This window comes from Giraffa tippelskirchi, chromosome X (genome assembly GCF_054371585.1).
Source record: "Giraffa tippelskirchi isolate mGirTip1 chromosome X, T2T-mGirTip1v1.2.pri, whole genome shotgun sequence".
Lineage (NCBI taxonomy): Eukaryota > Metazoa > Chordata > Mammalia > Artiodactyla > Giraffidae > Giraffa > Giraffa tippelskirchi.
In genome coordinates this window covers 97155450-97179322 of record NC_137289.1, presented here as the reverse complement: position 1 = coordinate 97179322, position 23873 = coordinate 97155450, and the positions used below count along the sequence as shown (strand labels likewise).

Below are 23873 nucleotides of genomic sequence, written 5' to 3'. Positions count from 1 at the left end.
AACGCTGGGCTGGAGGAAACACAAGCTGGAATCAAGATTGCCGGGAGAAATATCGATAACCTCAGATATGCAGATAACACCACCCTTATGGCAGAAAGTGAAGAAGAACTAAAGAGCCTCTTGATGAAAGTGAAAGAGGAGAGTGAAAAAGTTGGCTTAAAGCTCAACATTCAGAAAACTAAGATCATGGCATCTGGTCCCATCACTTCATGGCAGATAGATGGGGAAACAGTGGAAACAGTGGCTGACTTTATTTTTCTGGGATCCAAAATCACTGCAGATGGTGATTGCAGCCATGAGATTAAAAGACACTTACTCCTTGGAAGGAAAGTTATGACCAACATAGATACCATATTAAAAAGCAGAGACATTACTTTGCCAACCAAGGTCTGTCTAATCAAGGCTATAGTTTTTCCAGTAGTCATGTATGGATGTGAGAATTGGACTATGAAGAAAGCTGAGCACCGAAGAATTGATGCTTTTGAACTGTGGTGTTGGAGAAGACTCTTGAGAGTCCCTTGGACTACAAGAAGATACAACCAGTCCATCCTAAAGGAGATCAGTCCTGGGTGTTCATTGGAAGGACTGATGTTGAAGCTGAAACTCCAATACTTGGGCCACCTGATGCGAAGAGCTGACTCATTGGAAAAGACCCTGATGCTGGGAAAGATTGAGCGCAGGAGGAGAAGGGGACGACAGAGGATGAGATGGCTGGATGGCATCACCGACCCAATGGACATGGGTTTGGGTGGACTTAGGGAGTTGGTGACGGACAGGGAGGCCTGGCATGCTGCGGTTCATGGGGTCGCAAAGAGTCGGACATGACTGAGTGACTGAACTGAACTGATTTCAAATTAATCCACCAATACCCCATTGCAACCACATATACACTTACACTTGGTAAGTCTTATGGTCCAATTTAGAGGTCAAAATATTGCCACCATATCCACAGAAGGGAAGAGGAAATATGCATTGTATTTCTACTTGGCCCTAAGCACTTTCATGTAGTCCCTTGATCTTTGTAAGAGCTGAATGTCTTCATATGTTGTTTTGCAAATAAAAATGCTGAGGTTAGTAAGTTAAATTACTTGCCCCAAACCAAACACATAGTAAGTGATGGAGTTAGTTTCAAATCCAGGTTTATTTGATTCCAAAATCTACAGTCCTTTACACCATACCAAATTGGTTTTTGCCAATCGTGGTTAGAAATGTAAAGAACTTCATGTGTTTCCTGTAACAGCAACTGGCTTTTAGGAGCCAAGTGATAGGCTGAACATTTGAGAACACCTTTTTTTTATTTTCAGTTTCTCATTGTCCTCTCTAGGTGTGTTTTCCCTTACTCAATTTCATTTTATAATTATTTATCAAGTACCTACTATGGGTAGGTTGTAGCACTCTGGGCACTTTGCCTGTCAGACGTAACTCAGCTATAACATATATTTGTGATTACCAAGAAAGCTTTATACTGAGGTTTGCCTTCCTGATCTGCTTGGTTTTGAAATAATTTCTATCTCTGGGGCCAGGGCCTATCCTTTGCTTCCATCTTTAATTTGGTAGAAGGTTGCTTTTTGACAATAGACCTGAGCAACCTTAGTAGTTTTGCTCTGTTATGCATCTTTATCTGCAATTCTTAGCATGAAGTTGAGAGCTTGGGGAAGTGGCATGACTTGCTTACATAGCAGTTTACTGCTGGAGCCCAAACTGTATGGAATTCATAGTTCATTCATCCACTGTCTTTTCGTGGTACCATATACTGCCTGTACTGTACCCACGTACAAATATTTCTGTGAAAACTCACAAGTTGGATCTTTCAGATCTCCCATGCTTTTGCAAACTACCTACACCTTGACCCCAAATCAACTCTCACTTTCCAGGAGAGAGAGGCTAGGTATACAGTATAATGAGTAGAAATGTGTGTAGTCTTTAGAATCAGACAGACCTGGGTTCAAAGTCATCTTCCTTTGTAACTGTGTGTGATCTTAGAAAGGTCAGCTGACCATTCTGAGCTCCAGTGCCTTATCTGTAATGTGAGGCTAATAATACTTACCTTACAGTTTTCTTGTATTATTACTAATGGATATAACTCACTTAGCAAGATGCCTAACCATAGTGGACATTTCAGAAAAGGTGTGGATTTCAAACTTAAGGGGCAAAAGGGGTTAGCCTTGTGTCTCCATACTTATCTGTATCAATTTTGGTGTATGTATATTGCTGTTAGTGAGTCTTTTTCATACTCATTCTCCCCTGCCATCTCCTCTGCTTCTTTCCTTTCTTAAGCAATGCTAGTTTTTAGGCTCTGTTTCCAAATAAAGAACAGTCCCCTCCCCCTGCTAGAGGACAATTTTGCTTACTGTTTATTTTTTGTGTGACTCAGGTCTAGCTGTCCCCCAGATCTCCATTGATAATCCTTCTCTTCCCATTTTAGTCAGCACTGTCTTCTCCCCAGCAAGCTTAGAACAGAAAACTGCACACATGGATTAGGGCACAATCTCAGAGCCAATGAAACAGTGGCTGAGAGAATGTTCCAGGATTAACGAGAGTCCTATGCATCAATGGTGGGGAAATGAGCCTCTTGTGTCATTTATTCTGTTTTCAGTTATCCCAAGCCACCCCTCCATGCTCATCCTAGTCTTATTTCTTCTCTATTCCTCCTCTCTCCCCCTTTTCCAGGCCTGTCAGCTTAATTTTCTTCCCCTCTCTCTTTCCCTCTTCTTCACTGCAATTGTGCTTTTCTGGTGGCCCCTTCTGGATAAGCTATAAAGAGCTGAACAGTGCAAAAACTGACTGGTAACAGTCAGTCAGCTTTGCTCTAAGCCCTGGTCAGTGGGTGTTAGAATTTGATTACTGTAGTTAGTAGCCATTTAGGAGTGGAGAAGTCTTAATCCCTTAAACATAGCCTGGCTAGAGAGGGTGGTGGTGTTTTACCAGGTGTTTGACTGCAGGGAGAAGGTGAAGAAGAATGCAGTCTTTCAACAGAGAAACAAATGAAGGTCTAAAACTATGAAAAGAGTAGCAGTATGTCTTCCAGTTAAAGCATCTGAATAAGCTGTGGAAAGTGGCCCCTAGGAAGAGAGGGGAACAGTAACAGCAGTGTTCTCAGTCTATCCTAGTAAGATCTTTGTAGAATGCTTTTGTGCTGTAGTTTCACATCCAAGTTAACTTTTCATTATTGTTACTAAGAGTCATCCAGGTCAGAGAAGAGTTTCCCTTTGGGTCCAGTATGGTACTACCTTCATTAACCATGAAGATGCCTGCCAATGACACAATTGACTATGTCCATACTTCTTTACCAGCAGTGATGGCAGAGAGTTCTATTGCTGGATGGCAGAAAAGAGATGATAAGGGGAAATTGGACTTTGAAACTACAGACTACTAATTAAAATGATATCAAACAATATAGAGGGCTTCCCAGGTGGCTCAGTGGTAAAGAATCCACCTGACAATGCAGGAGATCCAGGAGACAGAGGTTTGATCTCTGGGTGGGGAAGATCCCCTGGAAGAAGAAAGGGCAATCTGTTCCAGTATTCTTGCCTGGGAAATCCCATGGACAGAGGAGCCTGGTGGGCTACAGTCCATACTGTTGCAAAGAGTCAGATATGACTGACTGACTGAGCATGCACAAACAACTCAGAAAACATAAAATACAGAGCTACAGTGAAAAGAGCCTTGTACCAGAAGTCAGGAGGCCAGAGCTAGTTTACAACATAGTGACCTTGGGCAAGTCACTTCACTTCCATGAGTCACATTGTTCTTATCTTGAAATTAACCCATAGTATTACCTCCCTCGTTGACTCCTCACAGTTATTTTCAGAGTCAAGTGAGAATCTTCCAGCTCTTTATAGCTGATAAAGTGTTGTGTAAATTAAACATTATTGCTGTCTTAATTACTTTAGCATGTAATATTAAAAACAAAACTAAGATTGAACCAAATACGTGCGATTAACACCACCAAGCTCCCCTGGCTATCCTGCCTCCTTCTGTTGATTGACATAGGATAGGGTATAACTTACAACAAGACCAGTGATTTAAACCCTACTCTTTTTTCTTTCAATGAAGGAATAATTTGTCTTCCATGTCTTAAAAACTCCAAGAGAGATTTTCACTCTACCATTTATTAACCTATTAGGGAAGTTACCTAATCTCTCTAAGCCTCAGTTTCTCGATCTATAAAATGAAAATTGTTACGGCACCTACTTTTTAGAATTGTTATTGGGCTCAAGTGAGACGTAACATGTTTTAATACAGTGCTTCCCACATAGTAAAGGCTCACCAACTCTTAGTAATTCATGTTACTACTACTATTACTACTACTACTACACTACTATTACTACTCCAGAAAGCTTGTCCCTGGTAGCCTCCTTTTACTAACTGGCATAGCTTTTCAACTTTGTTACCTGGTCAGTAATTTCTCCATAACCAAAGTCTACAACATCAGTTCAGTTCAGTTCAGTCACTCAGTCGTGTCCGACTCTCTGCGACCCCATGAATTGCAGCACGCCAGGCCTCTCTGTCCATCACCAACTCCCAGAGTCTACCCAAACCCATGTTCATCGAGTCGGTGATGCCATCCAACTATCTCATGCTCTGTTGTCCCCTTCTCCTCCCGCCCCTAATCCTACCCAGCATTAGGGTCTCTTCCAATGAGTCACCCCTTCGCATGAGGTGCCCAAAGTATTGGAGCTTCAGCTTCAACATCAGACCTTCCAATGAACACCCAGGATTGATCTCTTTTAGGATGGATTGATTGGATCTCCTTGCAGTCCAAGGGACTCTCAAGAGTCTTCTCCAACACCACAGTTCAAAAGCATCAATTCTGCGGCGTTCAGCTTTCTTCACCGTCCAACTCTCACATCCATACATGACCACTGGAAAAACCATAGCCTTGACTAGACGGACTTTTGTTGGCAAAGTAATGTCTCTGCTTTTAAACATGCTATCTAGGTTGGCCATAACCTTCCTTACAAGGAGTAAGCGTCTTTTAATTTCATGGCTGCAGTCACCATCAGCAGTGATTCTGGAGCCCAAAAAAGTAAAGTCTGACACTGTTTCCACTGTTTCCCCATCTATTTCCCATGGAGTGATGGAACAAGATGCCATGATCTTAGTTTTCTGAACGTTGAGCTTTAAGCCAACTTTTTCACTCTCCTCCTTCACCTTCACCAAGAGGCTCTTTAGTTCTTCTTCACTTTCTGCCATAAGGGTGGTGTCATCCACATATCTGAGGTTATTGATATTTCTCCCGGCAATCTTGATTCCAGCTTGTGTTTCTTCCAGCCCACCGTTTCTCATGATGTACTCTGCATATAAGTTAAATAAGCAGGGTGACAATATACAGGCTTGACGTACTCCTTTTCCTATTTGGAACCAGTCTGTTGTTCCATGTCCAGTTCTAACTGTTGCTTCCTGACCTGCATACAGGTTTCTCAAGAGACAGGTCAGATGGTCTGGTATTCCCATCTCTTTCAGAATTTTCCACAGTTTATTGTGATCCACACAGTCAAAGGCTTTGGCATAATCAATAAAGCAGAAATAGATGTTTTTCTGGAACTCTCTTGCTTTTTCGATGATCCAGCGGATATTGGCAATTTGATCTCTGGTTCCTCTGCCTTTTCTAAAACCAGCTTGAACATCTGGAAGTTCACGGTTCACGTATTGCTGAAGACTGGCTTGGAGAATTTTGAGCATTACTTTACTAGCATGTGAGATGAGTGCAATTGTGTGGTAGTTTGAGCATTCTTTGGCATTGCCTTTCTTTGGGATTGGAACGAAAACTGACCTTTTCCAGTCCTGTGGCCACTGCTGAGTTTTCCAAATTTGCTGGCATATCGAGTGCGGCACTTTCACAGCATCATCTTTGAGGATTTGAAATAGCTCAACTGGAATTCCATCACCTCCACTAGCTTTGTTCGTAGTGATGCTTTCTAAGGCTCACTTGACTTCCCATTCCAGGATGTCTGGCTCTAGGTGAGTGATCACACCATCATGATTGTCTGCGTCGTGAAGATCTTTTTTGTATAGTTCTTCTGTGTATTCTTGCCACCTCTTCTTAATATCTTCTGCTTCTGTTAGGTCCATACCATTTCTGTCCTTTATGGAGCCTATCTTTGCATGAAATGTTCCTTTGGTATCTCTAATTTTCTTGAAGAGGTCTCTAGTCTTTCCCAATCTGTTGTTTTCCTCTATTTGTTTGCACTGATCGCTGAGGAAGGCTTTCTTATCTCTCCTTACTATTCTTTGGAACTTTGCATTCACATGAGAATATCTTTCCTTTTCTCCTTTGCTTTTCACTTCTCTTCTCTTCCCAGCTATCTGTAAGGCCTCCTCAGACGGCCATTTTGCTTTTTTGCATTTCTTTTCCATGGGGATTTTCTTGATCCCTGTCTCCTGTACAGTATCACGAACCTCTGTCCATAGTTCATCAGGCACTCTGTCTATCAGGTCTAGTCCCTTAAATCTATTTGTCACTTCCACTGTATACTCATAAGGGATTTGATCTAGGTCATACCTGAATGGTCTAGTGGTTTTCCCTACTTTCTTCAATTTAAGTCTGAATTTGGCAATAAGCAGTTCATGATCGGAGCCACAGTCTGCTCCTGGTCTTGTTTTTGCTGACTGTATAGAGCTTCTCCATCTTTGGCTGCAAAGAATATAATCAATCTGATTTCGGTGTTGACCATCTGGTGATGTCCACGTGTAGAGTCTTCTCTTGTGTTGTTGGAATAAGGTGTTTGCTATTACCAGTGCGTTCTCGTGGCAAAACTCTATTAGCCTTTGCCCTGCTTCATTCTGTACTCCAAGGCCAAACTTGCCTGTTACGCCAGGTGTTTCTTGACTTCCTACTTTTAGTCTCCTGCAATCACAGCTCTTTCCTCCATTCCCCTCTAGGCTTGGTGGGCTATCAAATTACCATACCTCCTGCCTCCTGTTGACTTAAAAAAAATGCTCAGTGTGAGATTTGCAAGTTAAGTTTTATTTGGGGCAAAATGAGGACTGCAGCCAGGGAGACAGCACGTCAGATAGCTCTGAGAAACTGCTCCAAAGAGGCGGGGGAGTGGGAGGTCAGAATATATATGATTTTGGTGAAGGGAGAATACATGCAATCAAACATATATTTTTCCAGAAGGTTTCTGCTAGTCTCATGAAACTTTCTGCTAGTCACGAGGAACAGTCATCACTATGCAGGATTTTAGTACTTTTCTGGATAGGAGATACAAGAATTGAGCTCATATTAATAAACTGGCTCCTGAAAGTATTTAACTCTCTTGAAGACCTGTTCTGCCAGTTTTTCTCTGAGCACAGAGTGCCTCATTTCTGCTCTCCACCCTGAACTTCTTTTAGGGGTTGTTGAAAATCAGCAGCTACAGCAACACATGCTTTAATCCTTGTAGAGGTAGATGGCAAGCACCTATGGCAAGTGTCAATTTTTAGTTGACACTCTGCAAGAGGCAGTTTTACTCAGCCAGGGACAGTCCTCTACTCAGAGGCAGCAAGGCTATCCACAGCTTTAGTCGTTGGCTGGAGTCTCCCATGGCTCTGTCCCTCACCCTACTTCTAAGCCAATCCCATCCCTGAATTTCCCTTACCTGAGACCTTTCTCCTGCTCTCACCTGCCACTGATGGGACAAAGTGGGCAAGCGCACACACACACACAATATGCATATAGATCTTCTATTCCACCCAATACACAACCACTAGTGAATTAGTGAACTTCATCTTGCCTAGGATATTACTGATGCAAGAAGCAGGCAGGAAGCAAGCAAACCAACTGTTTCTAGCATCAGTTTCTGTCTTCCAACCTCACAATTCTTGTCAACACCAATTCATAAGGCTGAGAACAAATTAAAATGAAAAATCCCACATCCCCTTTTTATCATCTAACCACTTCATCCCCAGAGGACCTGTTAGTGACTGTATTTTTATGTCCTGTGCACATCTTCAGATGATTGCCTGTGTGGGGCCAGTTTCACAATAAGACAATCTCCCCAGCTCCCCAAGTACATGTGGTTAGGTGATATGGGCTCATCCAGCCCACTTTATCAGAGACTTTTGAAGCCATGATTTGAAAACGGTATTTCTAAAGATGAAAGCACAGAAAGCACCAATCAAATCTTCATTGATTTGCTCTTCAAGTGAGTTATAGCCAAATGAGCTACATATTTGCATACTTACAAAGTTTTTTTGGCCTCAGGTTGCAAGCACTTTAAAATACCTCTAAAAGCTGAAGTCCTCAGGTTTAGGAGCTCCTAGACATGGTCCAGCACATTGTTACAAAGTATAAACATATGAAAAATATGGGATTATGATATTTCAGGCATCCCTCAAAAAAATTGACTTTTTCCTTTCCTTGTGAAATCATGTATAATACATGGTCTTCTTCCATTAAACTAGTGGGAAATCTGCAGACATTACTGGCCATGGCTTTGCCTCTTAAGTAAAATAGTGGCCTCTAGGGGAAGAAATACCAGACCACCTTACTTGCCTCCTGAGAAATCTGTATGCAGGTCAAGAAGCAACAGTCAGAACTTGACCTGGAACAACATACTGATTCGAAATCAGGAAACAAGTACATCAAGGCTGTATATCATCACCCTGCTTATTTAATTTGTATGCAGAGTTCAGTTCAGTTGCTCAGTCGTGTCTGACTCTGTGACCCCATGGACTGCAGCACGCCAGACTTCCCTGTCCATCACCAACTCCCAAAGCCTATTCAAACTCATGTCCATCGCATTGGTGATTCCATCCAATCATCTCATCCTCTGTTATCCCCTTCTCCTCCTGCCTTCAATCTTTCCCAGCATCAGGGTCTTTTTCAATGAGTTGGTTCTTCGCATCAGGTGGCCAAAATATTGGAGTTTCAGCTTCAGCATCAGTCCTTCCAATGAATATTCAGGACATATGCAGAGTACGTCATGCGAAATGCCAGGCTGGATGAAGCATAAGTTGGAATCAAGATTGCCGAGAGAAGTATTGATAACCTCAGATATTCAGATGACACCACTGTTTTGGCAGAAAGCGAAGAGGAACTAAAGAGCCTCTTGATGAAAGTGAAAGAAGAGAGTGAAAATTTTAGCTTAAAACTCAACATTCAGAAAACTAAGATCATGGCATCTGATCGTGTCACTTCATGGCAAATAGATGGGGAAACTTCATGGAAACAGTGAGAGGCTTTTTTGGGGGGGCTCCAAAATCAGTGCAGATGGTGACTGAAGCCATGAAATTAAAAAATCCTTGCTCCTTGGGAAAAAAAGCTATGACCAACCTAGACAGCATATTAAAAAGCAGAGACATTACTTTGCCAACAAAAGTCTGTCTAGTCAAAGCTATGGTTTTTCCAGTGTCATGTATGGATGTGAGAGTTGGTCCATAAAGAAAGCTGAGCACCAAAAAATTGATGCTTTTGAATTGTGGTGTTGGAGAAGACTCTTACGAGTCCCTTGGACTGCAAGGAGATCCAACTAGTCCGTCCTAAAGGAAATCAGTCCTGAATATTCATTGGAAGGACTGATGCTGAAGCTGAAACTCCGATACTTTGGCCACCTGATGCAAAGAACTGACTCGTTGGAAAAGATCCTAATGCTGGAAAAGATTGAAGGTGGGAGGAGAAGGGGATGACAAGAGGATGAGATGGTTGGATGGCATCACTGACTCAATGGATATGAGTTTGAGTAAGCTCTGGGAGTTGGTGATGGACAGGGAAGCCTGGCATACTGCAGTTCATGGGGTCACAAAGAGTCGGACACAACTGAGCAACTAAACTGAACTGAACTGAGGGGAAGAAATAAGTGGACTGAAGTGATCCCCCGGTTGGATCTGACACCCAAGCCAGACCATGATGACCATCATTCTGTTGATGCTTAGGATTTTGCGGGGGGAGAGGCAATAGAGTCAAACGGAGCTGGCTTTAAAACCCAGCTCTGCCACTCACTGTGACTTGGAACTAATTCCTTAACCTCCCTAATCCTCAACTTCTCCACCTCCCTAACAGGACAATTTCTGTAGGCAAGAAATTAGATAATGCATATAAAACAAAGGCAGATAGCAGGCATTTGTCAGCCAGAAACAACTGTCTTCCTCTGGAGAGAGATAATTGAAGAGAAGCTTAGAGAAGATGCTGCCCTGGCTGCTTCTATGAGAATGTCACCAGAGTCAGAACAGGAGCCACATGTCTCACAGAAGGTGGTTAGAACACAGAAGAAGTGTGACATGGTGGTGGCACCAAAGGGCTAGAAGCAGTAGGGGCAGTATCCCTGAGACAAGAAACATACACGGGATGTTATAAGAACCTATCCATCTCTGACTACAGATAGGTGAAAACATGGGGAAGAAAGCAGTTGGAAGCAATTATGTTTTGTCATTCCTTGTAATTCAGTGGCACTAGACATGATAATGTGTGTCCTGGCCTCTGTGAGCTTGGTTAGGTTGAAGGCCAGTGTCCAAAATCCCCTAATATCTTTTCTCTAGGGATTTTGTGTGACCACAGAGCTTCCTTTTCTAGGCAGCAGCATCTGCTTCCACTAAGCTTCTACTTATACTGCTCCTTTAACTGGATTTCCTGCTTCCAAGATTTTGGTTCTCCCAAGGCTGAAACTGGGACTTAAATGGTAAAGAATCTGCCTGCAATGCAAGAGATATGGGTTAGATTCCTGGATCAGGAATATTCCCTGGAGAAGGAGATGGCAACCCACTCCAGTACTCTTGCCTGGAGAATCTCATGGACAGAGGAGCCTGGTGGGCTCCAGTTCATGGGGTTGCAAAGAGTTGGACATGACTGGGCAACTGAGCACAGCAGAGCATAATACATGTTTGTGCATGTATATAAAATTTCTTTGATTTTATTTTATTTATTTTATTTATCTTCCATATCATTCATTTGGAATGATATGGAAGAACTGGTTAAAGTTTTCACATATTCAGAGAAAAATGTAGCATCATTTTCAACTGTCTTTTATTTCCCTAATAGAGAATAGGGATGTGGTTGAGCCTCTGCAGTTCTTCCTTGGCACAGGAAGCAGCAGGAGGGATTTGCAGCTATAGTCCTTGTAGTCCTGAGCAGTAGAGAGACCTGGCTCCTGAGTGCTAGGGTGACCAACAGGTCTCAGTTTGCCCATGACTCTTCTGGTTTTAGCACTGAAAGTCCTGGGAAAACTGAGACAACTGGTCCCTATTCCTCATTCTTCTGCTTCAGCCTTTAGCCAGCCTGGCCTGCTAGTAGGGCCAGAGATGGGAGCTCCCAGTAGTGGGATGAATGGACTGCTTGCCCCCACAAACCACAAGGGACTCACACTTAGATGGTGGCTGGCAGGCACATGCTTTGCAAGGTATTCTCATCTGACAGACAAGGAAATTGAGGCTCAGAGAGGTTAAGTGATTTGCCCAAGGTCACACAGCTAGTCAGTGCTGGAGCCAGTCTGTCTGACTCCTGCAACGTCAACAAGGACCCTGGGGAATGTGAAGCTTTCAGAGATGCAGCGGGCCTGGCCTTTCTTAAAGCCTAAAAGCTCCCAGAGTTGCATTTTAACCAAATCAAACATTGTTGCTCTGAATCAACTTTGGCAGGCCTGGGTTACGAAATGGCTTTCTTCCCATCACCCCCACCCCCAAAGCAAAGAGAATAGATGTTCCAGGTTGTGGACTGAAGGAGCCATAGATATAAAACTGGCTTCCCTAGCTGTGCTCATAATGGAAGTCTGGTTTTCACTGGAGGAATGGTAACCCACTCATCCCAACTTGGTCCAGCCTCCCTCCCAAGAGCAGCATGAGGAAGTAAAACAGAAGAACAGCCAGCTAATAACAGGTAGTGGTGTATGTCATGATACTTGCTTACTTTTTGATTAGGTGGGGGTGGAATTCACTCTGGCTATGTAATAGGGGCTCCTTTTGCTAGGAAAGGGTAAGAGAATCCTCCAAAGCCTCATCCAACAAAAAAACCACTGAGCCACAGAAAAATAGGCCTAACAGATAGTAGAAACTTTGGAGGATTTTGGAGGTGCACAAGGAAAGGCTCATAGAAGCAGTTGTACTTACCCTTTCCCAACTAAGCAGCAGGCAGGTGTTAATTATATATAGGCAATTGGGCTGCTTTACAGACCCTGTTGAGATATTTTATAAAATATACTTTTATAAATATGGAGCAAAGGAAATCCTTACCATCACTGTTGGCAACTAATTTGTACATGCTGAGTTGTAGAACATCAGGGAGAAAGATCACTGGTGCTAGACTGCAGGGGTTTCTGGGAATAATGAATTGAGGGATTGGCTTATTAAAGAAGACACAAAAAGAAACTGCTTTCTCCTCAAGGGCTGCCACAGGTTAGGCAAAGATGTTTTGTATGAATGCTGTACTCAAGACCTGAATTAACTATGCCTCAATAAATCCTGGGGGCTTCCCAGGTGGCTCAGTGGGTGAAGAATCTGCCTGCAATGCAGGAGACACAGGAGACTGGGGTTTGATCCTTGTGTGGAGAATATCCCCTGGAGGAGGGCATGGCAACCCACTCCAGTATTATTGCCTGGAGAATTCCAAGGACAGAGGAGGCTGGTGGGCTACAGTCCATAGGGTCGCAAACAGTTGGACAAGACTGAAGCAACTGAGCGCACACGCACAATAAATCCTGCGCTCTTGGATTTGAATGAAGTCAGTTGATGTTTGTGGTGACTGAACTCAGCACCACACTCACTCCCACTACGAAACACCCACCCTTGAGAGTTTAAGAGTAGAGAGATCAGTGCTATTTTCGTTTTAATGTCAGATAGAACTGCATGCAATATGTCCTGATTTAAGAAGCATTATGTGGATCACATGGCATTTCAGTATGTACAAGGATCCAATGGCCCTTCCTAACTTCTTCCTATCTGCAGCACCACACATATTGCCACAGGAATGTGGCAACTTGAACCAAGAGGATTACAGGTGTGCCTCATTTTATGAACTAGCTGTGTACCTATGAACATGGCCACCAAAAAACAATTCCCATACATAATCCTGTTTTTTATTGCCTTCCATAATAACACTGGAGATGCATTCTTCTGACAAATATTGTAGTCCCAAGATGCTGCAAAATCTCAAAAATATCAAACATTGACCATCTTACTTGAGAAGGAAATTTTCAACTGTCTTGAATATTAGTCACTTAAAGAAATAAAAGTTCAGGGTATCTTTCTTAGGACAGAATTGATGTAGGTGCCTTTCACTACCTGCTTCAGAGTGATGCTGGGAAGTTTCAATAACAAAAGTAAAAGCACTTTATCCATTGCAAAGCTCTGTATGCATGTGATTTCTCCTTACTCTTCTGGTTATTCTTGGAGAGTCACTTTAAAGAAACAGAAGAACTCCCCATCTGGACATTGGAAGTAACACTTCACATGGTTGTGGCAAGGGGTCAATGAAATGATGTTATCTGGGAGCTGAAAATCCTGTTACAGGATAGGTGAGGGATCTTCTGCTAATGCCTCACTTTACAGGCTGTATTTTTTGGTTTGTTTCTTCCAATTTTTGTCTCATGTCCTTGTTGAGCTTAGTGACCCTAGGCAGGTAAAGTTTTGTTTGCATGCACATAATTTATTGACTTGTGGTAGCCTATTGATTGAGTGGCTTTTTAGCTTCTGCTTGTTCAAACTGACTTCTGGGAGCTGCTTATTGGGTTTTTAAGTAAACCATGGTTTATTTAGAAACATCTCCCCAAGGAGGACAGAGTTTAAAGAGAACGAAACTATAGGAATTTTACCTTCTCTCAACCCATTAATGGGTATTTTTGAACACTAATGGATTAATGGATATTTGTAGACGTTCAGAGTTGACAATATAGAGCCTGAGTTTAGAACTTGATACATTATTTACCAGAGACATATTAACGCCAGAGGCATTAGTTTCTGCAAAAATCCCCCAATCAATAATGTGTTAAGAAACTCTTAAATGGTCTTCTAACCTTTCTCCTTAATTACTATACATAAATCACATAAATATTTATCTGCTACCAACTTGGTAATATATATCTTACATATATAGGCACACAAACTCTGAACTCATACACTGCAACCTCTTCTGTTGCCAGCCAGGAATACCCACCACTCACTCATTTTGTCACCTAGAGAAACTGACAGTAGTTACAGTTCAGAAATTGCAAATTGGTTGTCTGTGGTGTGATTTTGGCCTCATCTATGTTTTGTTTGGCCCTCTCAAGTTTTTTGTTTTAATTTAATTAGTAGTTAATATGTCCATGTTCCAAAACTTCACACAAATTTTCACCTGGATTGCCAACTTGTCTTGAAAAATGGAATGAATTGGTAACACCAGGTCAGCATTCAATAATCCCCTAGAACTTAGCAGCAACTGGGCTTGGGCTCCCCAGTTCCCCTGCTAGGTTGTTGATTCTTTTGTAACCAGCTAGCCTTCTATGGTCATTGAGTAGACAGCCCTGCACTTAAAACTAATGCATTCATAAAGACCAGTTTAATATCATGGAACACAGAGGAGATAATTGTGATTTGGCTGGTGTACCCAATGGCAGGATGTGTGAGTGGATAGCCACTATCTTAGTGGAACCTCTCATTTGAACCAGAAGGTAAACATTTAATGCAATGAAAATGAAGCTCTCAAGGCCCTTTCAAATGGTTCTCTGAGCTCATATAACTTCATGTTTTCCTACATGGATTATCTGCCCTCCACCTCCACTCCCACTATCCATGTCTTTGAGACAGAGAAGGTGCTTGCAACTTCTTTAGCTGCTCCTAAGGGCCTAGCAAAAGGTGGAGTCAATAGTAGGAGCTCAGAAAATATGAAACATTCTATCTAGCGATAGATGCACCATAAAGTCTTTAAGCATAGCATATGAAGTTTATGTTAAGTTTATGTTAACTATAGCATATTAAGTATATGAAGTTTATTAAAGTAAGCTAACATGCATGCAATTAAAGCTATCCAGTCCTTACAATTAGAGTAGCTAGATATTGGTTACATGGCTTTTATCCTGAAAGAAAACAATTCTCAGTTAACTGAATCACCGGTCATTTTCTTTCTTTTCTTTTCTTGACCGTGACAAATGCTGAGTTTATGGAATGAGAACTGAACATTTTGAGGATTTGCTGTGTCTCCAGATTAATGGATTAATTAACTAATTAATTAACTGGTTTTCTGTGTGCCTAGGTGGAAAACATGATTAATTAGTAGGGCACAAGTAAGGGAAGAAAAGGGAACATTTCTTAAGTACGAGGAAGGGGAATTAAACAGGGATCATTACTACAGGTTGATAGAAGGAAGTAGCTGGGGAGAAGAGGCTGAATTCTACTTGTTTTAGTATGCCAAATCATAGGGTATGGCAGTTTTCTGAGGGAACCAGAGGGTCCAGGGTTCTGGGAGTCTTCTAGAGAAACAAATCCCCCTCCTCATTTCATCATTGCCACCTTACCCCATCATCCTAACCCTGAAAACAACAGGAGGAGAAGGAAACTGGGTGTGGCAGCAGGGGTAAGAAAAAGCAGTTGAAATTAAGAGATGTTTTAAACTTAAAATGGAAGAGGGGAATATCCAGCCAAACACTGTAAACAAGCTATTACAAAGGATAGCATACATGGTAAAATAAGAACAATGGAAGAATTTAGCAACTGACAAAGTAGAATAGCTTGGGAAAGGGGAAGAAATAATGGATGTGGCTTCAGTTGTACAAAGTTGGAGCACTTAAAATTTTGGAGCACTTCTTTGGCAGAAAGAAGTAAATATGACTGTCTAAGTATCATGAAGACTTAGTGTGGAACAATATATGGCATAAAGTTGAGAAGATTGGGATAGAGAATACCCAATACCATCACTGAGGATATATTCCATAGGCCATCCGACCAGAGAAAGAGTGATGGAATCACAGTGCTTACACAGAGTTGTTTTCTCATTGATGACTCAATGTCAACAATTTAAATGTAATTTCTCACTCTCCATGCCACATTCCCACAAGATCTTTTTTTTTATGTCTCTGTCTTGACTCCTTGGCACAATTCTTTTGTAAACATCTCAAGGGTGGTACAATAACTTGGAAACTCCCATAAGTTATCCAGATGATTCAGGTAAACTTTGATTGCTATTAACTGACTTTTCAATTGACATACAGAGGCTCTGTCCATTAGTACTAACTTATTGGTTAAAGAATTGAACAGATAGTATAACAGATGTGGGTATATTTGGGAGAGTGGGAGTAGCAAATGATTGTTTAAATAGGGTCCCAAACTTAAATGCCTGCTGGAATCAGGTGCCCCATCTAAAGGGAGCCACTGCTACTCTGTTTCAGCAGACTGTTGCCATGTGAAAATGTAGGTCCCCTGTTACCAGAGAAACTTGGATTTTTATTTGAAATCTTCTGCTTTTTAAATATTATCAATTAATTAAGAGCTGAAAAACACTAGGTGGGCCAAGCAAATACTTCCACAACCACCAAATGGTGAATTCTAATTTAAATGATGGATGGGATTCATGGTAGAGCTTTGATTTTATGACTTAAGTCTGTCATTCAGCATGGGCTTATTTGCAGCTTGGCGGGTGTGAGTACTTCTCCCAAATGGTAGTCTTGCATGTTGACTTGTATCCTATAAGGTTACATTGGGGAAAGCCTTCCCAATGGTAACATGGTAAGCAGACTCTATGCTTGGTTAGAATCAATCTGTTCAACAAGTAACAGAAAAATCAGTTGGTAAAACTACGAGATATGCAAATAAAGTAATCAGATGGTAGTTCTTTTTGATGCACTTTTTGCTCTCACCAGATCATGAATCCCTTGAAGGCTATGGTAAAGACTTGGGATTTGGTTCTAAAACTGTTGGGAAGCTATTGGAAGCTTGCAAGCAGGGAAGGGATATGATCCAACTTATTATTCTAAAAAGAACTCTCTAAAAGAGCAGATACGAAAACCCTGTCTAGGCCTGCAACCTGAAGACTTCCAAAATATCTGCCCTTACTGAACTCAGCCTCTCCCCCAACTATTTGTTCTTCCCTAGGAATGTAGCTCTTATATTTATGTGTTCTGTCTCCCATCCCCTTCTCCTATCACAAATGAAAATGTTTTCCATGGTTACTGGACCGTGTGTCTTAAGAAACTTAGAGCCTATATGATTTGGAATGTGTTATCCAAGGGTAACCAATGCTTTTTCTGAATAAATTAACTACTCTGTATTTTTGCCTGGCCCTTAGGCCATTTCTCAGATATGTGACAGGGCCTTCCAGACATCTGAACTTCTCAAATGAGAGGACAAGTGATACGGTCTTACAAATTGACCTAATTATGCAAAGCTATGCTTCTATCTTTCAGAAAATACTGAAGGAAGGACCTCTGCTAAAGAACTGTAACTCATTCAAGAGATGGAAGCTTAGATATTTTCTGGTTCGAGGACAAAGGCTCTGCTTTGCACACCATCCTGCGGTAAGAGAATACATACATATGTATGTATATATATATATATATATATATACACATACAGACACATATATGTGTATGTATATATATACAATCTTGTCAATTGTGTTAGTAGGTAGGTACAAGGAAATATTTTGAGAGGAGATAAACCAAGAGGTACAGACAAGTTAGCAAGAATTAAGGTGGATAATCCTAATCTGCTTTGCTATGTCCCTAGCTAGACCATATCCCATTATGTTATTGCTGTTCAGTCCCTAAGTAGTGTCAGACTCTGCATCCCCATGGACTGCAGCACTCCAGGCTCCCCTGTCCTTCACTACGTCCAGGAGCTTGCTCAAATTCATGTCTACTGAGTCAGTGATGCTATCTAATCCTCTCATCCTCTGCTGCCCCCGTCTCTTTTGCCTCTAATCTTTCCAAGCATCAGGGTCTTTTCAATCTTCACATCAGGTGGCCAAAGTATTGGCACTTCAGCTTCAACATCAGTCCTTCCAATGAATATTCAATGTGATTTCCTTTAGGATCAACTGGTTCAATCTCCTTGCTGTCCAAGGGACTCTCAGGAGTCTTCTCCAACACCACAGTTCAAAAGCATCAATTCTTTGGTGCTCAGCCTTCTTTATGGTCCAACTATCACATCCATACAGGACTACTGGAAAAAATATAGGTTTGTTTTTTTTTTAGTTCTACTAGTTTATTGCTACCAACCCATCTCCCTCCACCCTCATGCACGCATGCTCAGTCATGTAACCCCATGGACTGCAGCCCACCAGGCTCCTCTGTCCATGGACTTTTCCAGGCAAGAATACTGGAGTGGGTTGCCATTTCCTTCTCCAAGGAAAAAATATAGTTTTGACTAGACAGAACTTTGCAGGCAAAGTGATGTCTCTGCTTTTTAATATGTTGTCTAGGTTTATCACAGGTTTCCTTTCAAGGAGCAAGCATCTTTTAATTTCATGGTTGCAATCACTGTCCACATGATTTTGGAACCCAAGAAAATAAAATCTGTCACTACTTGCACTTTTTCTCCTTCTATGTACCATGAAGTGATGAGAACAGAGGCCATGATCTTAGCTTTTTGAATGTTGAGTTTCAAACCAGCTTTTTCCCTCTCCTCTTTCACCCTCATCAAGAGGCTCTTTAGCTTCTCTTTACTTTCTGCCATTAGAATGATATCATTTGCATATCTGAGGTTGTTGTTATCTGTCCTGACAGTCTTGATTCCAGCTTGAGCTTCATCCAGCCTGGCATTTCTCTGATGTACTCTGCCTATAAGTTAAATAAGCAGGTGAGAATATATAGCCTTCTCACACTCCTTTCCCAATTTTGAACCAGTCCATTGTTCCATGTCTGGTTCTAACTGTTGCTTCTTGATCTGCATACAAGTCTCTCAGGAGACAGGTAAGATGGTCTGGTACTCATGACTCTTTAAGAATTTTCCACAGTTTGTTGTGATCCACACAGTAAAAAGCTTTAGCATAATCAATGAAGCAGGAGTAGATGTTTTCCTGGAGTTCCCTTGCTTTCTCTATGATACAACAAATATTGGCAATTTGATCTCTGGTTCCTCTGCTTTTTCTAAACCCAGCTGGTATACCTGGAAGTTCTCAGTTCATGTACTGATGAAGCCGAGCTTGAAGAATTTTGAGCATAACCTTCCTAGCATGTGAAATGAATGCAATTGTACAGTAGTTTGAACATTTTTTGGCATTGCCATTCTTTGAGATTGGAATGAAAAGTGACCTTTTCCAGTCCTGTGGCCACTGCTGAGTTTTCCAGTTTGCTGATATATTGAGTGCAGCACTTTAACAGCGTTATCTTTTAGGATTTGAAATAGCTCAGCTGGAATTCCATCACCTCCACTAGCTTTGTTCATAGTGATGCTTTCTAAGGCCCACTTGACTTCGCATTCCAGGATGTCTGGCTCTAAGTGAGTGATCACACTATTGTGGTTTTCTGGGTCGTGAAGATCTTTTATGTATAATTCTTCTGTGTATTCTTGCCGCCTGTTCTTAATATCTTCTACTTCTATTAGGTCCATACAATTTCTGTCCTTTATTGTGCCCATCTTTGCATGAAATGTTCCCTTGGTATCTCTAATTTTCTTGAAGAGCTCTCTAGTCTTTCCCATTCTATTGTTTTCCTCTATTTCTTTTCATTGATCACTGAGGAAGGCTTTCTTATCTCTCCTTGCTATTCTTCAGAACTCTGCATTCAGATGGATATCTTTCCTTTTCTCCTTTGCCTTTCACTTCTCTTCTTTTCATAGCTTCTTGTAAGGCCTCCTCGACAACTATTTTGCCATTTTGCATTTCTTTTTCTTGGAGATGGTCTTGATCACTGCCTTCTGTACAATGTCATGAACCTCCGTCCATAGTTCTTCAGGCACTCTGTCTATCAGATGTAATCCCTTGAATCCATTTGTCACTTCCACTGTATAGTCATAAGGGATTTGGTTTAGGTCAAACCTGAGGGATCTAGTGGTTTTCCCTACTTTCTTCAGTTTAAGTCTGAATTTTGCAATAAGGAGTTCATGACCTGAGCCACAGTCAGCTCCCGGTCTTGTTTTTGCTGACTATATAGAGCTTCTCCATCTTTGGCTGCAAAGAATATAATCAATCTGATTTCAAATCCTAAAAGATGATGCTGTGAAACTGCTGCACTCAATATGCCAGCAATTTTGGAAAACTCAGCAGTGGTCACAGGACTGGAAAAAGTCAGTTTTCATTCCAATGCCAAAGAAAAGCAATGCCAGAGAATGCTCAAACTACCATACAATTGCACTCATCTCACATGCTAGCAAAGTAATACTCAAAATTCTCCAAGCCAGGCTTCAACAGTACATGAACCGTGAATTCCATATGTTCAAGCTGGATTTGGAAAAGGCAGAGGAACCAGACATTAATTTGCCAACATCCGTTGGATCATCGAAAAAGCAAGAAAGTCCCAGAAAAACATCTACTTATGCTTTATTGACTATGCCAAAACCTTTGACTGTGTGGATCACAACAAACTGTGGAAAATTCTTCAAGACATGGGAACACCAGACCACCTGAACTGCCTCCTGAGACATCTGTGTGCAGGTAAAGAAGCAACAGTTAGAACTGGACATGGAACAACAGACTAGTTCCAAATCGGGAAAGGAATACGGCAAGGCTGTATATTGTCACTCTGCTTATTTAACTTGTATGCAGAGTACATTATGAGAAATGGTGGACTGGAAGAAGCACAAGCTGGAATCAAGATTGCCAGGAGAAATATCAGTAACCTCAGATATGCAGATGACAGCACCCTTATGGCAGAAAGTGAAGAAGAACTAAAGAGCCTCTTGTTGAAAGTGAAAGAGGAGAGTGAAAAAGTTGGCTTAAAAGTCAACATTCAGAAAATTAAGATCATGGCATCTGGTCCCATTACTTCATGGCAAATAGATGGGGGAACAGTGGAAACAGTGACAGACTTTATTTTGGAGGCCTCCAAAATCACTGCAGATGGTGACTGCAGCCATGAAATTAAAAGACACTTGCTCCTCGTAAGAAAAGTTATGATCAACCTAGACAGCATATTAAAAAGCAGAGACATTACTTTCCTAACAAAGGTCTGTCTAGTCAAAGCTCTGGTTTTTCCAGTAGTCATGTATGGATGTGAGAGTTGGACTATGAAGAAAGCTGAGTGCTGAAGAATTGGTGCTTTTGAACTGTAGTGTTGGTGAAGACTCTTGAAAGTCCCTTGGACAGCAAGGAGATCAAACCAGTCCATCCTAAAGGAAATCAGTCCTGAATATTCATTGGAAGACTGATGCTGAAGCCGAAACTCCAATGCTTTTGCCACCTGATACAAAGAACTGACTCATTGGAAAAGACCCTGATGCTGGGAAAGATTGAAGGCAGAAGGAGAAGGGGACAACAGAGGATAAGATGGTTGGATGGCATCACCAACTCGATGGACATGAGTTTGAGTAAACTCCAGGATTTGTTGATTGACAGGGAAGCCTGGCATGCTGCAGTCCATGGGGCTGCAAAGAGTCAGACATGACTGAGCAACTGAACTGAACTGAAGGCCCACTTGACTTCACACTCCAGGATGTCTGGCTCTAGGAGATTGACTACACCCTCATGGTTATCTGGGTCATTAAGACCTTTTTTGTATAGTTTTTCTGTGTATTCTTGCCACCTCTTCTTAATCTCTTCTGCTTCTGTTAGGTTCTTACTGAGCCACTTCATTCTTTCTGGCCTGAGTGCATGCTAAATCACTTCAGTTGTGTCCGACTCTTTGCAACCCTAGGTACTGTAGCCTGCCAGGCTCCTCTGTTCATGGGATTCTCCAGGCAAGAACACTGGAGTGGGTTGCCATGCCCTCCTCCAGGAAATCTTCCTGAGGCAGGGATCAAATCTGCATCTCCTGTGGCTCCTGCATTGCAGGCAGATTCTTAACCACTGGGCCACCAGAGCAGCCTCATTCTTTCTGGAGCTATTAGTAATTGCCCTGAACTCTTCCCCAGTATGGAGAAGACAATGGCAACCCACTCCAGTACTCTTGCCTGGAAAATCCCATGGACGGAGGAGCCTGGTAGGCTGCAGTCCATGGGGTCGAGAAGAGTCAGACAGGACTGAGACACTTCACTTTCACTTTTCACTTTCATGCATTGGAGAAGGACATGGCAACCCGCTTCAGTGTTCTTGCCTGGAAAATCCCAGGGATGGCAGCGCCTGGTGGGCTGCTGTCTATGGAGTCACACAGAGTTGGACACTACTAAAGTGACTTAGCAGCAGCAGCAGCTTCCCCAGTAGCATATTGGACACCTTTCAACCTGGGGCCTCATCTTCCAGTGTCATACCTTTTTGCCTTTTCATACTGTTCATGGAGTTCTCCAGGCAAGAATACTGGAGTGGGTTGCCACGCCCTCCTCCAGTTGACCACGTTTTATCAGAACTCTTCACTATGTCCTGTCCATCTTGGGTTGCCCTGCATGGCATGGCTCATAGCTTCCTTGAGTTATGCAAAGCCCTTCACCACAACAAGGCTGTGATCCATGAAGGCAATATCCCACTATATTCTCCAGCATAAACCTTTAGTTTTAAATAATCCTGAACTACCTAAGCTTTCCTATAAATCCACATAAAAGTTTTGGGAAGAGTTGTATTTTTGGTTTAGTTTGGTTAATTTTCTGTTTGTTACATGATATATCAATTAAAATCATGATGCTAGAGAAATCCAGCACTCAAGCCAAAGAAATAATGTGATTATAAGTGCCAAAAATGCCTGTTAGTGTGCCTGTGTGTGTGTTTACTTTTTAGTGTATCTTTGCCTCAGTAACCAGATGGTTCCTTTTCCCTCTCCCTCTCATACTTTTCCAGTTTGCACGCTTTGAAACAATTGATTTGTCTCAAGTTGCCTTGGCAGAAAGCAGCTGTAGAAACCTTTGCCACAGTTTTTGCGTAAGTAAGATTAGGATTCCCTGAATGGGCAAGGGTGAGAGCTAGCTGGGAAGAGGGGTCTCCATACCCACCTGTCACCTGTTTGGAATTCAGATTTCCCAAGTCTTCTTTGATCCCAAAGTGTGTTTGGAAATCCACTTAAAGTAGCATTGCAAATGATTGCTAAAGATTATTCATGTGAGTATTTTCTATCAGCCCACTGATGGGGGAAAAAACATGATTGCCCTGGTCTCTACTACCAGTTTGATATAAAAGCAGAGCTGATTTCAGGATGGGGGTGACTATTTCATAAATCAATCCTTCTGGTGAAGGTAATTTAAATGAATATCATTGGGAGGCTTTCAAGAGACTGCTAATATGTTATAGACTATATCAAGATATTTGAGCTACATGACATTCTCTCCTTTGATGAAACAGATAAGAATCTAAATCCAAAGTGAAAGTTACTCTATGCTGAGATTACTGATGAGAGTACCTCAAAGAAAACAGAGGATTTTCTAAGAATGTATTCAAGGGCTTGTCACTGCTAAAATGTCATAAGACTTGGTCATTCAGGTAAATCCAGAACAGAAATCTCACTGAAAAATAACAAGTCCATTGGCCCAAGAATTCTCCTACCCATCTCCTCATAGAAATGTTTTTTTTCTCAGCCTCAGTGGTGGGTTATGGAGAGCAGGATTCCTCTTCAGGCAGGTGGAGAGTGGTACTTAGCAGACTAAAGAGCTATGGGCCCAATACCCTGCTTCCATGGCTGGTCCACAGTCTATTCTCCTTTGAAAGGAGAGCAGTTGAAAGGAGACCCTACTCTCATTTCTCTCTCATTGCAACATACTGACCCAGGTAAAAGCTGAGGGTTCTGTTGACCCAGTTCCAAAAATCTTAACTTTTGAGTGATAAGCATACAAGATAGTGTTTTGGGTATCCATTCTACAAAAATTCCAAGGGCTAGGTTTCCCCTTGGAGAAGGCAGTGGCACCCCACTCCAGTACTCTTGCCTGGAAAATCCCATGGACGGAGGATCCTGGTAGGCTGCAGTCCATGGGGT

General features: G+C 41.9%; 1 protein-coding gene across 2 annotated transcripts in view; it reads left to right on the top strand.

Annotated features, from left to right (window-relative positions):
* Positions 1-23873, top strand: part of DGKK (diacylglycerol kinase kappa) — a 167761-nt gene that overhangs the window by 35948 nt on the left and 107940 nt on the right. For both annotated transcript variants that reach the window (XM_081566972.1, XM_081566973.1), the window contains exons 2-3: positions 17289-17399; positions 22748-22828. In XM_081566972.1, coding sequence (XP_081423098.1) covers positions 17289-17399; positions 22748-22828 — 192 coding nt within the window. The remainder of the gene's footprint in view (positions 1-17288; positions 17400-22747; positions 22829-23873) is intronic.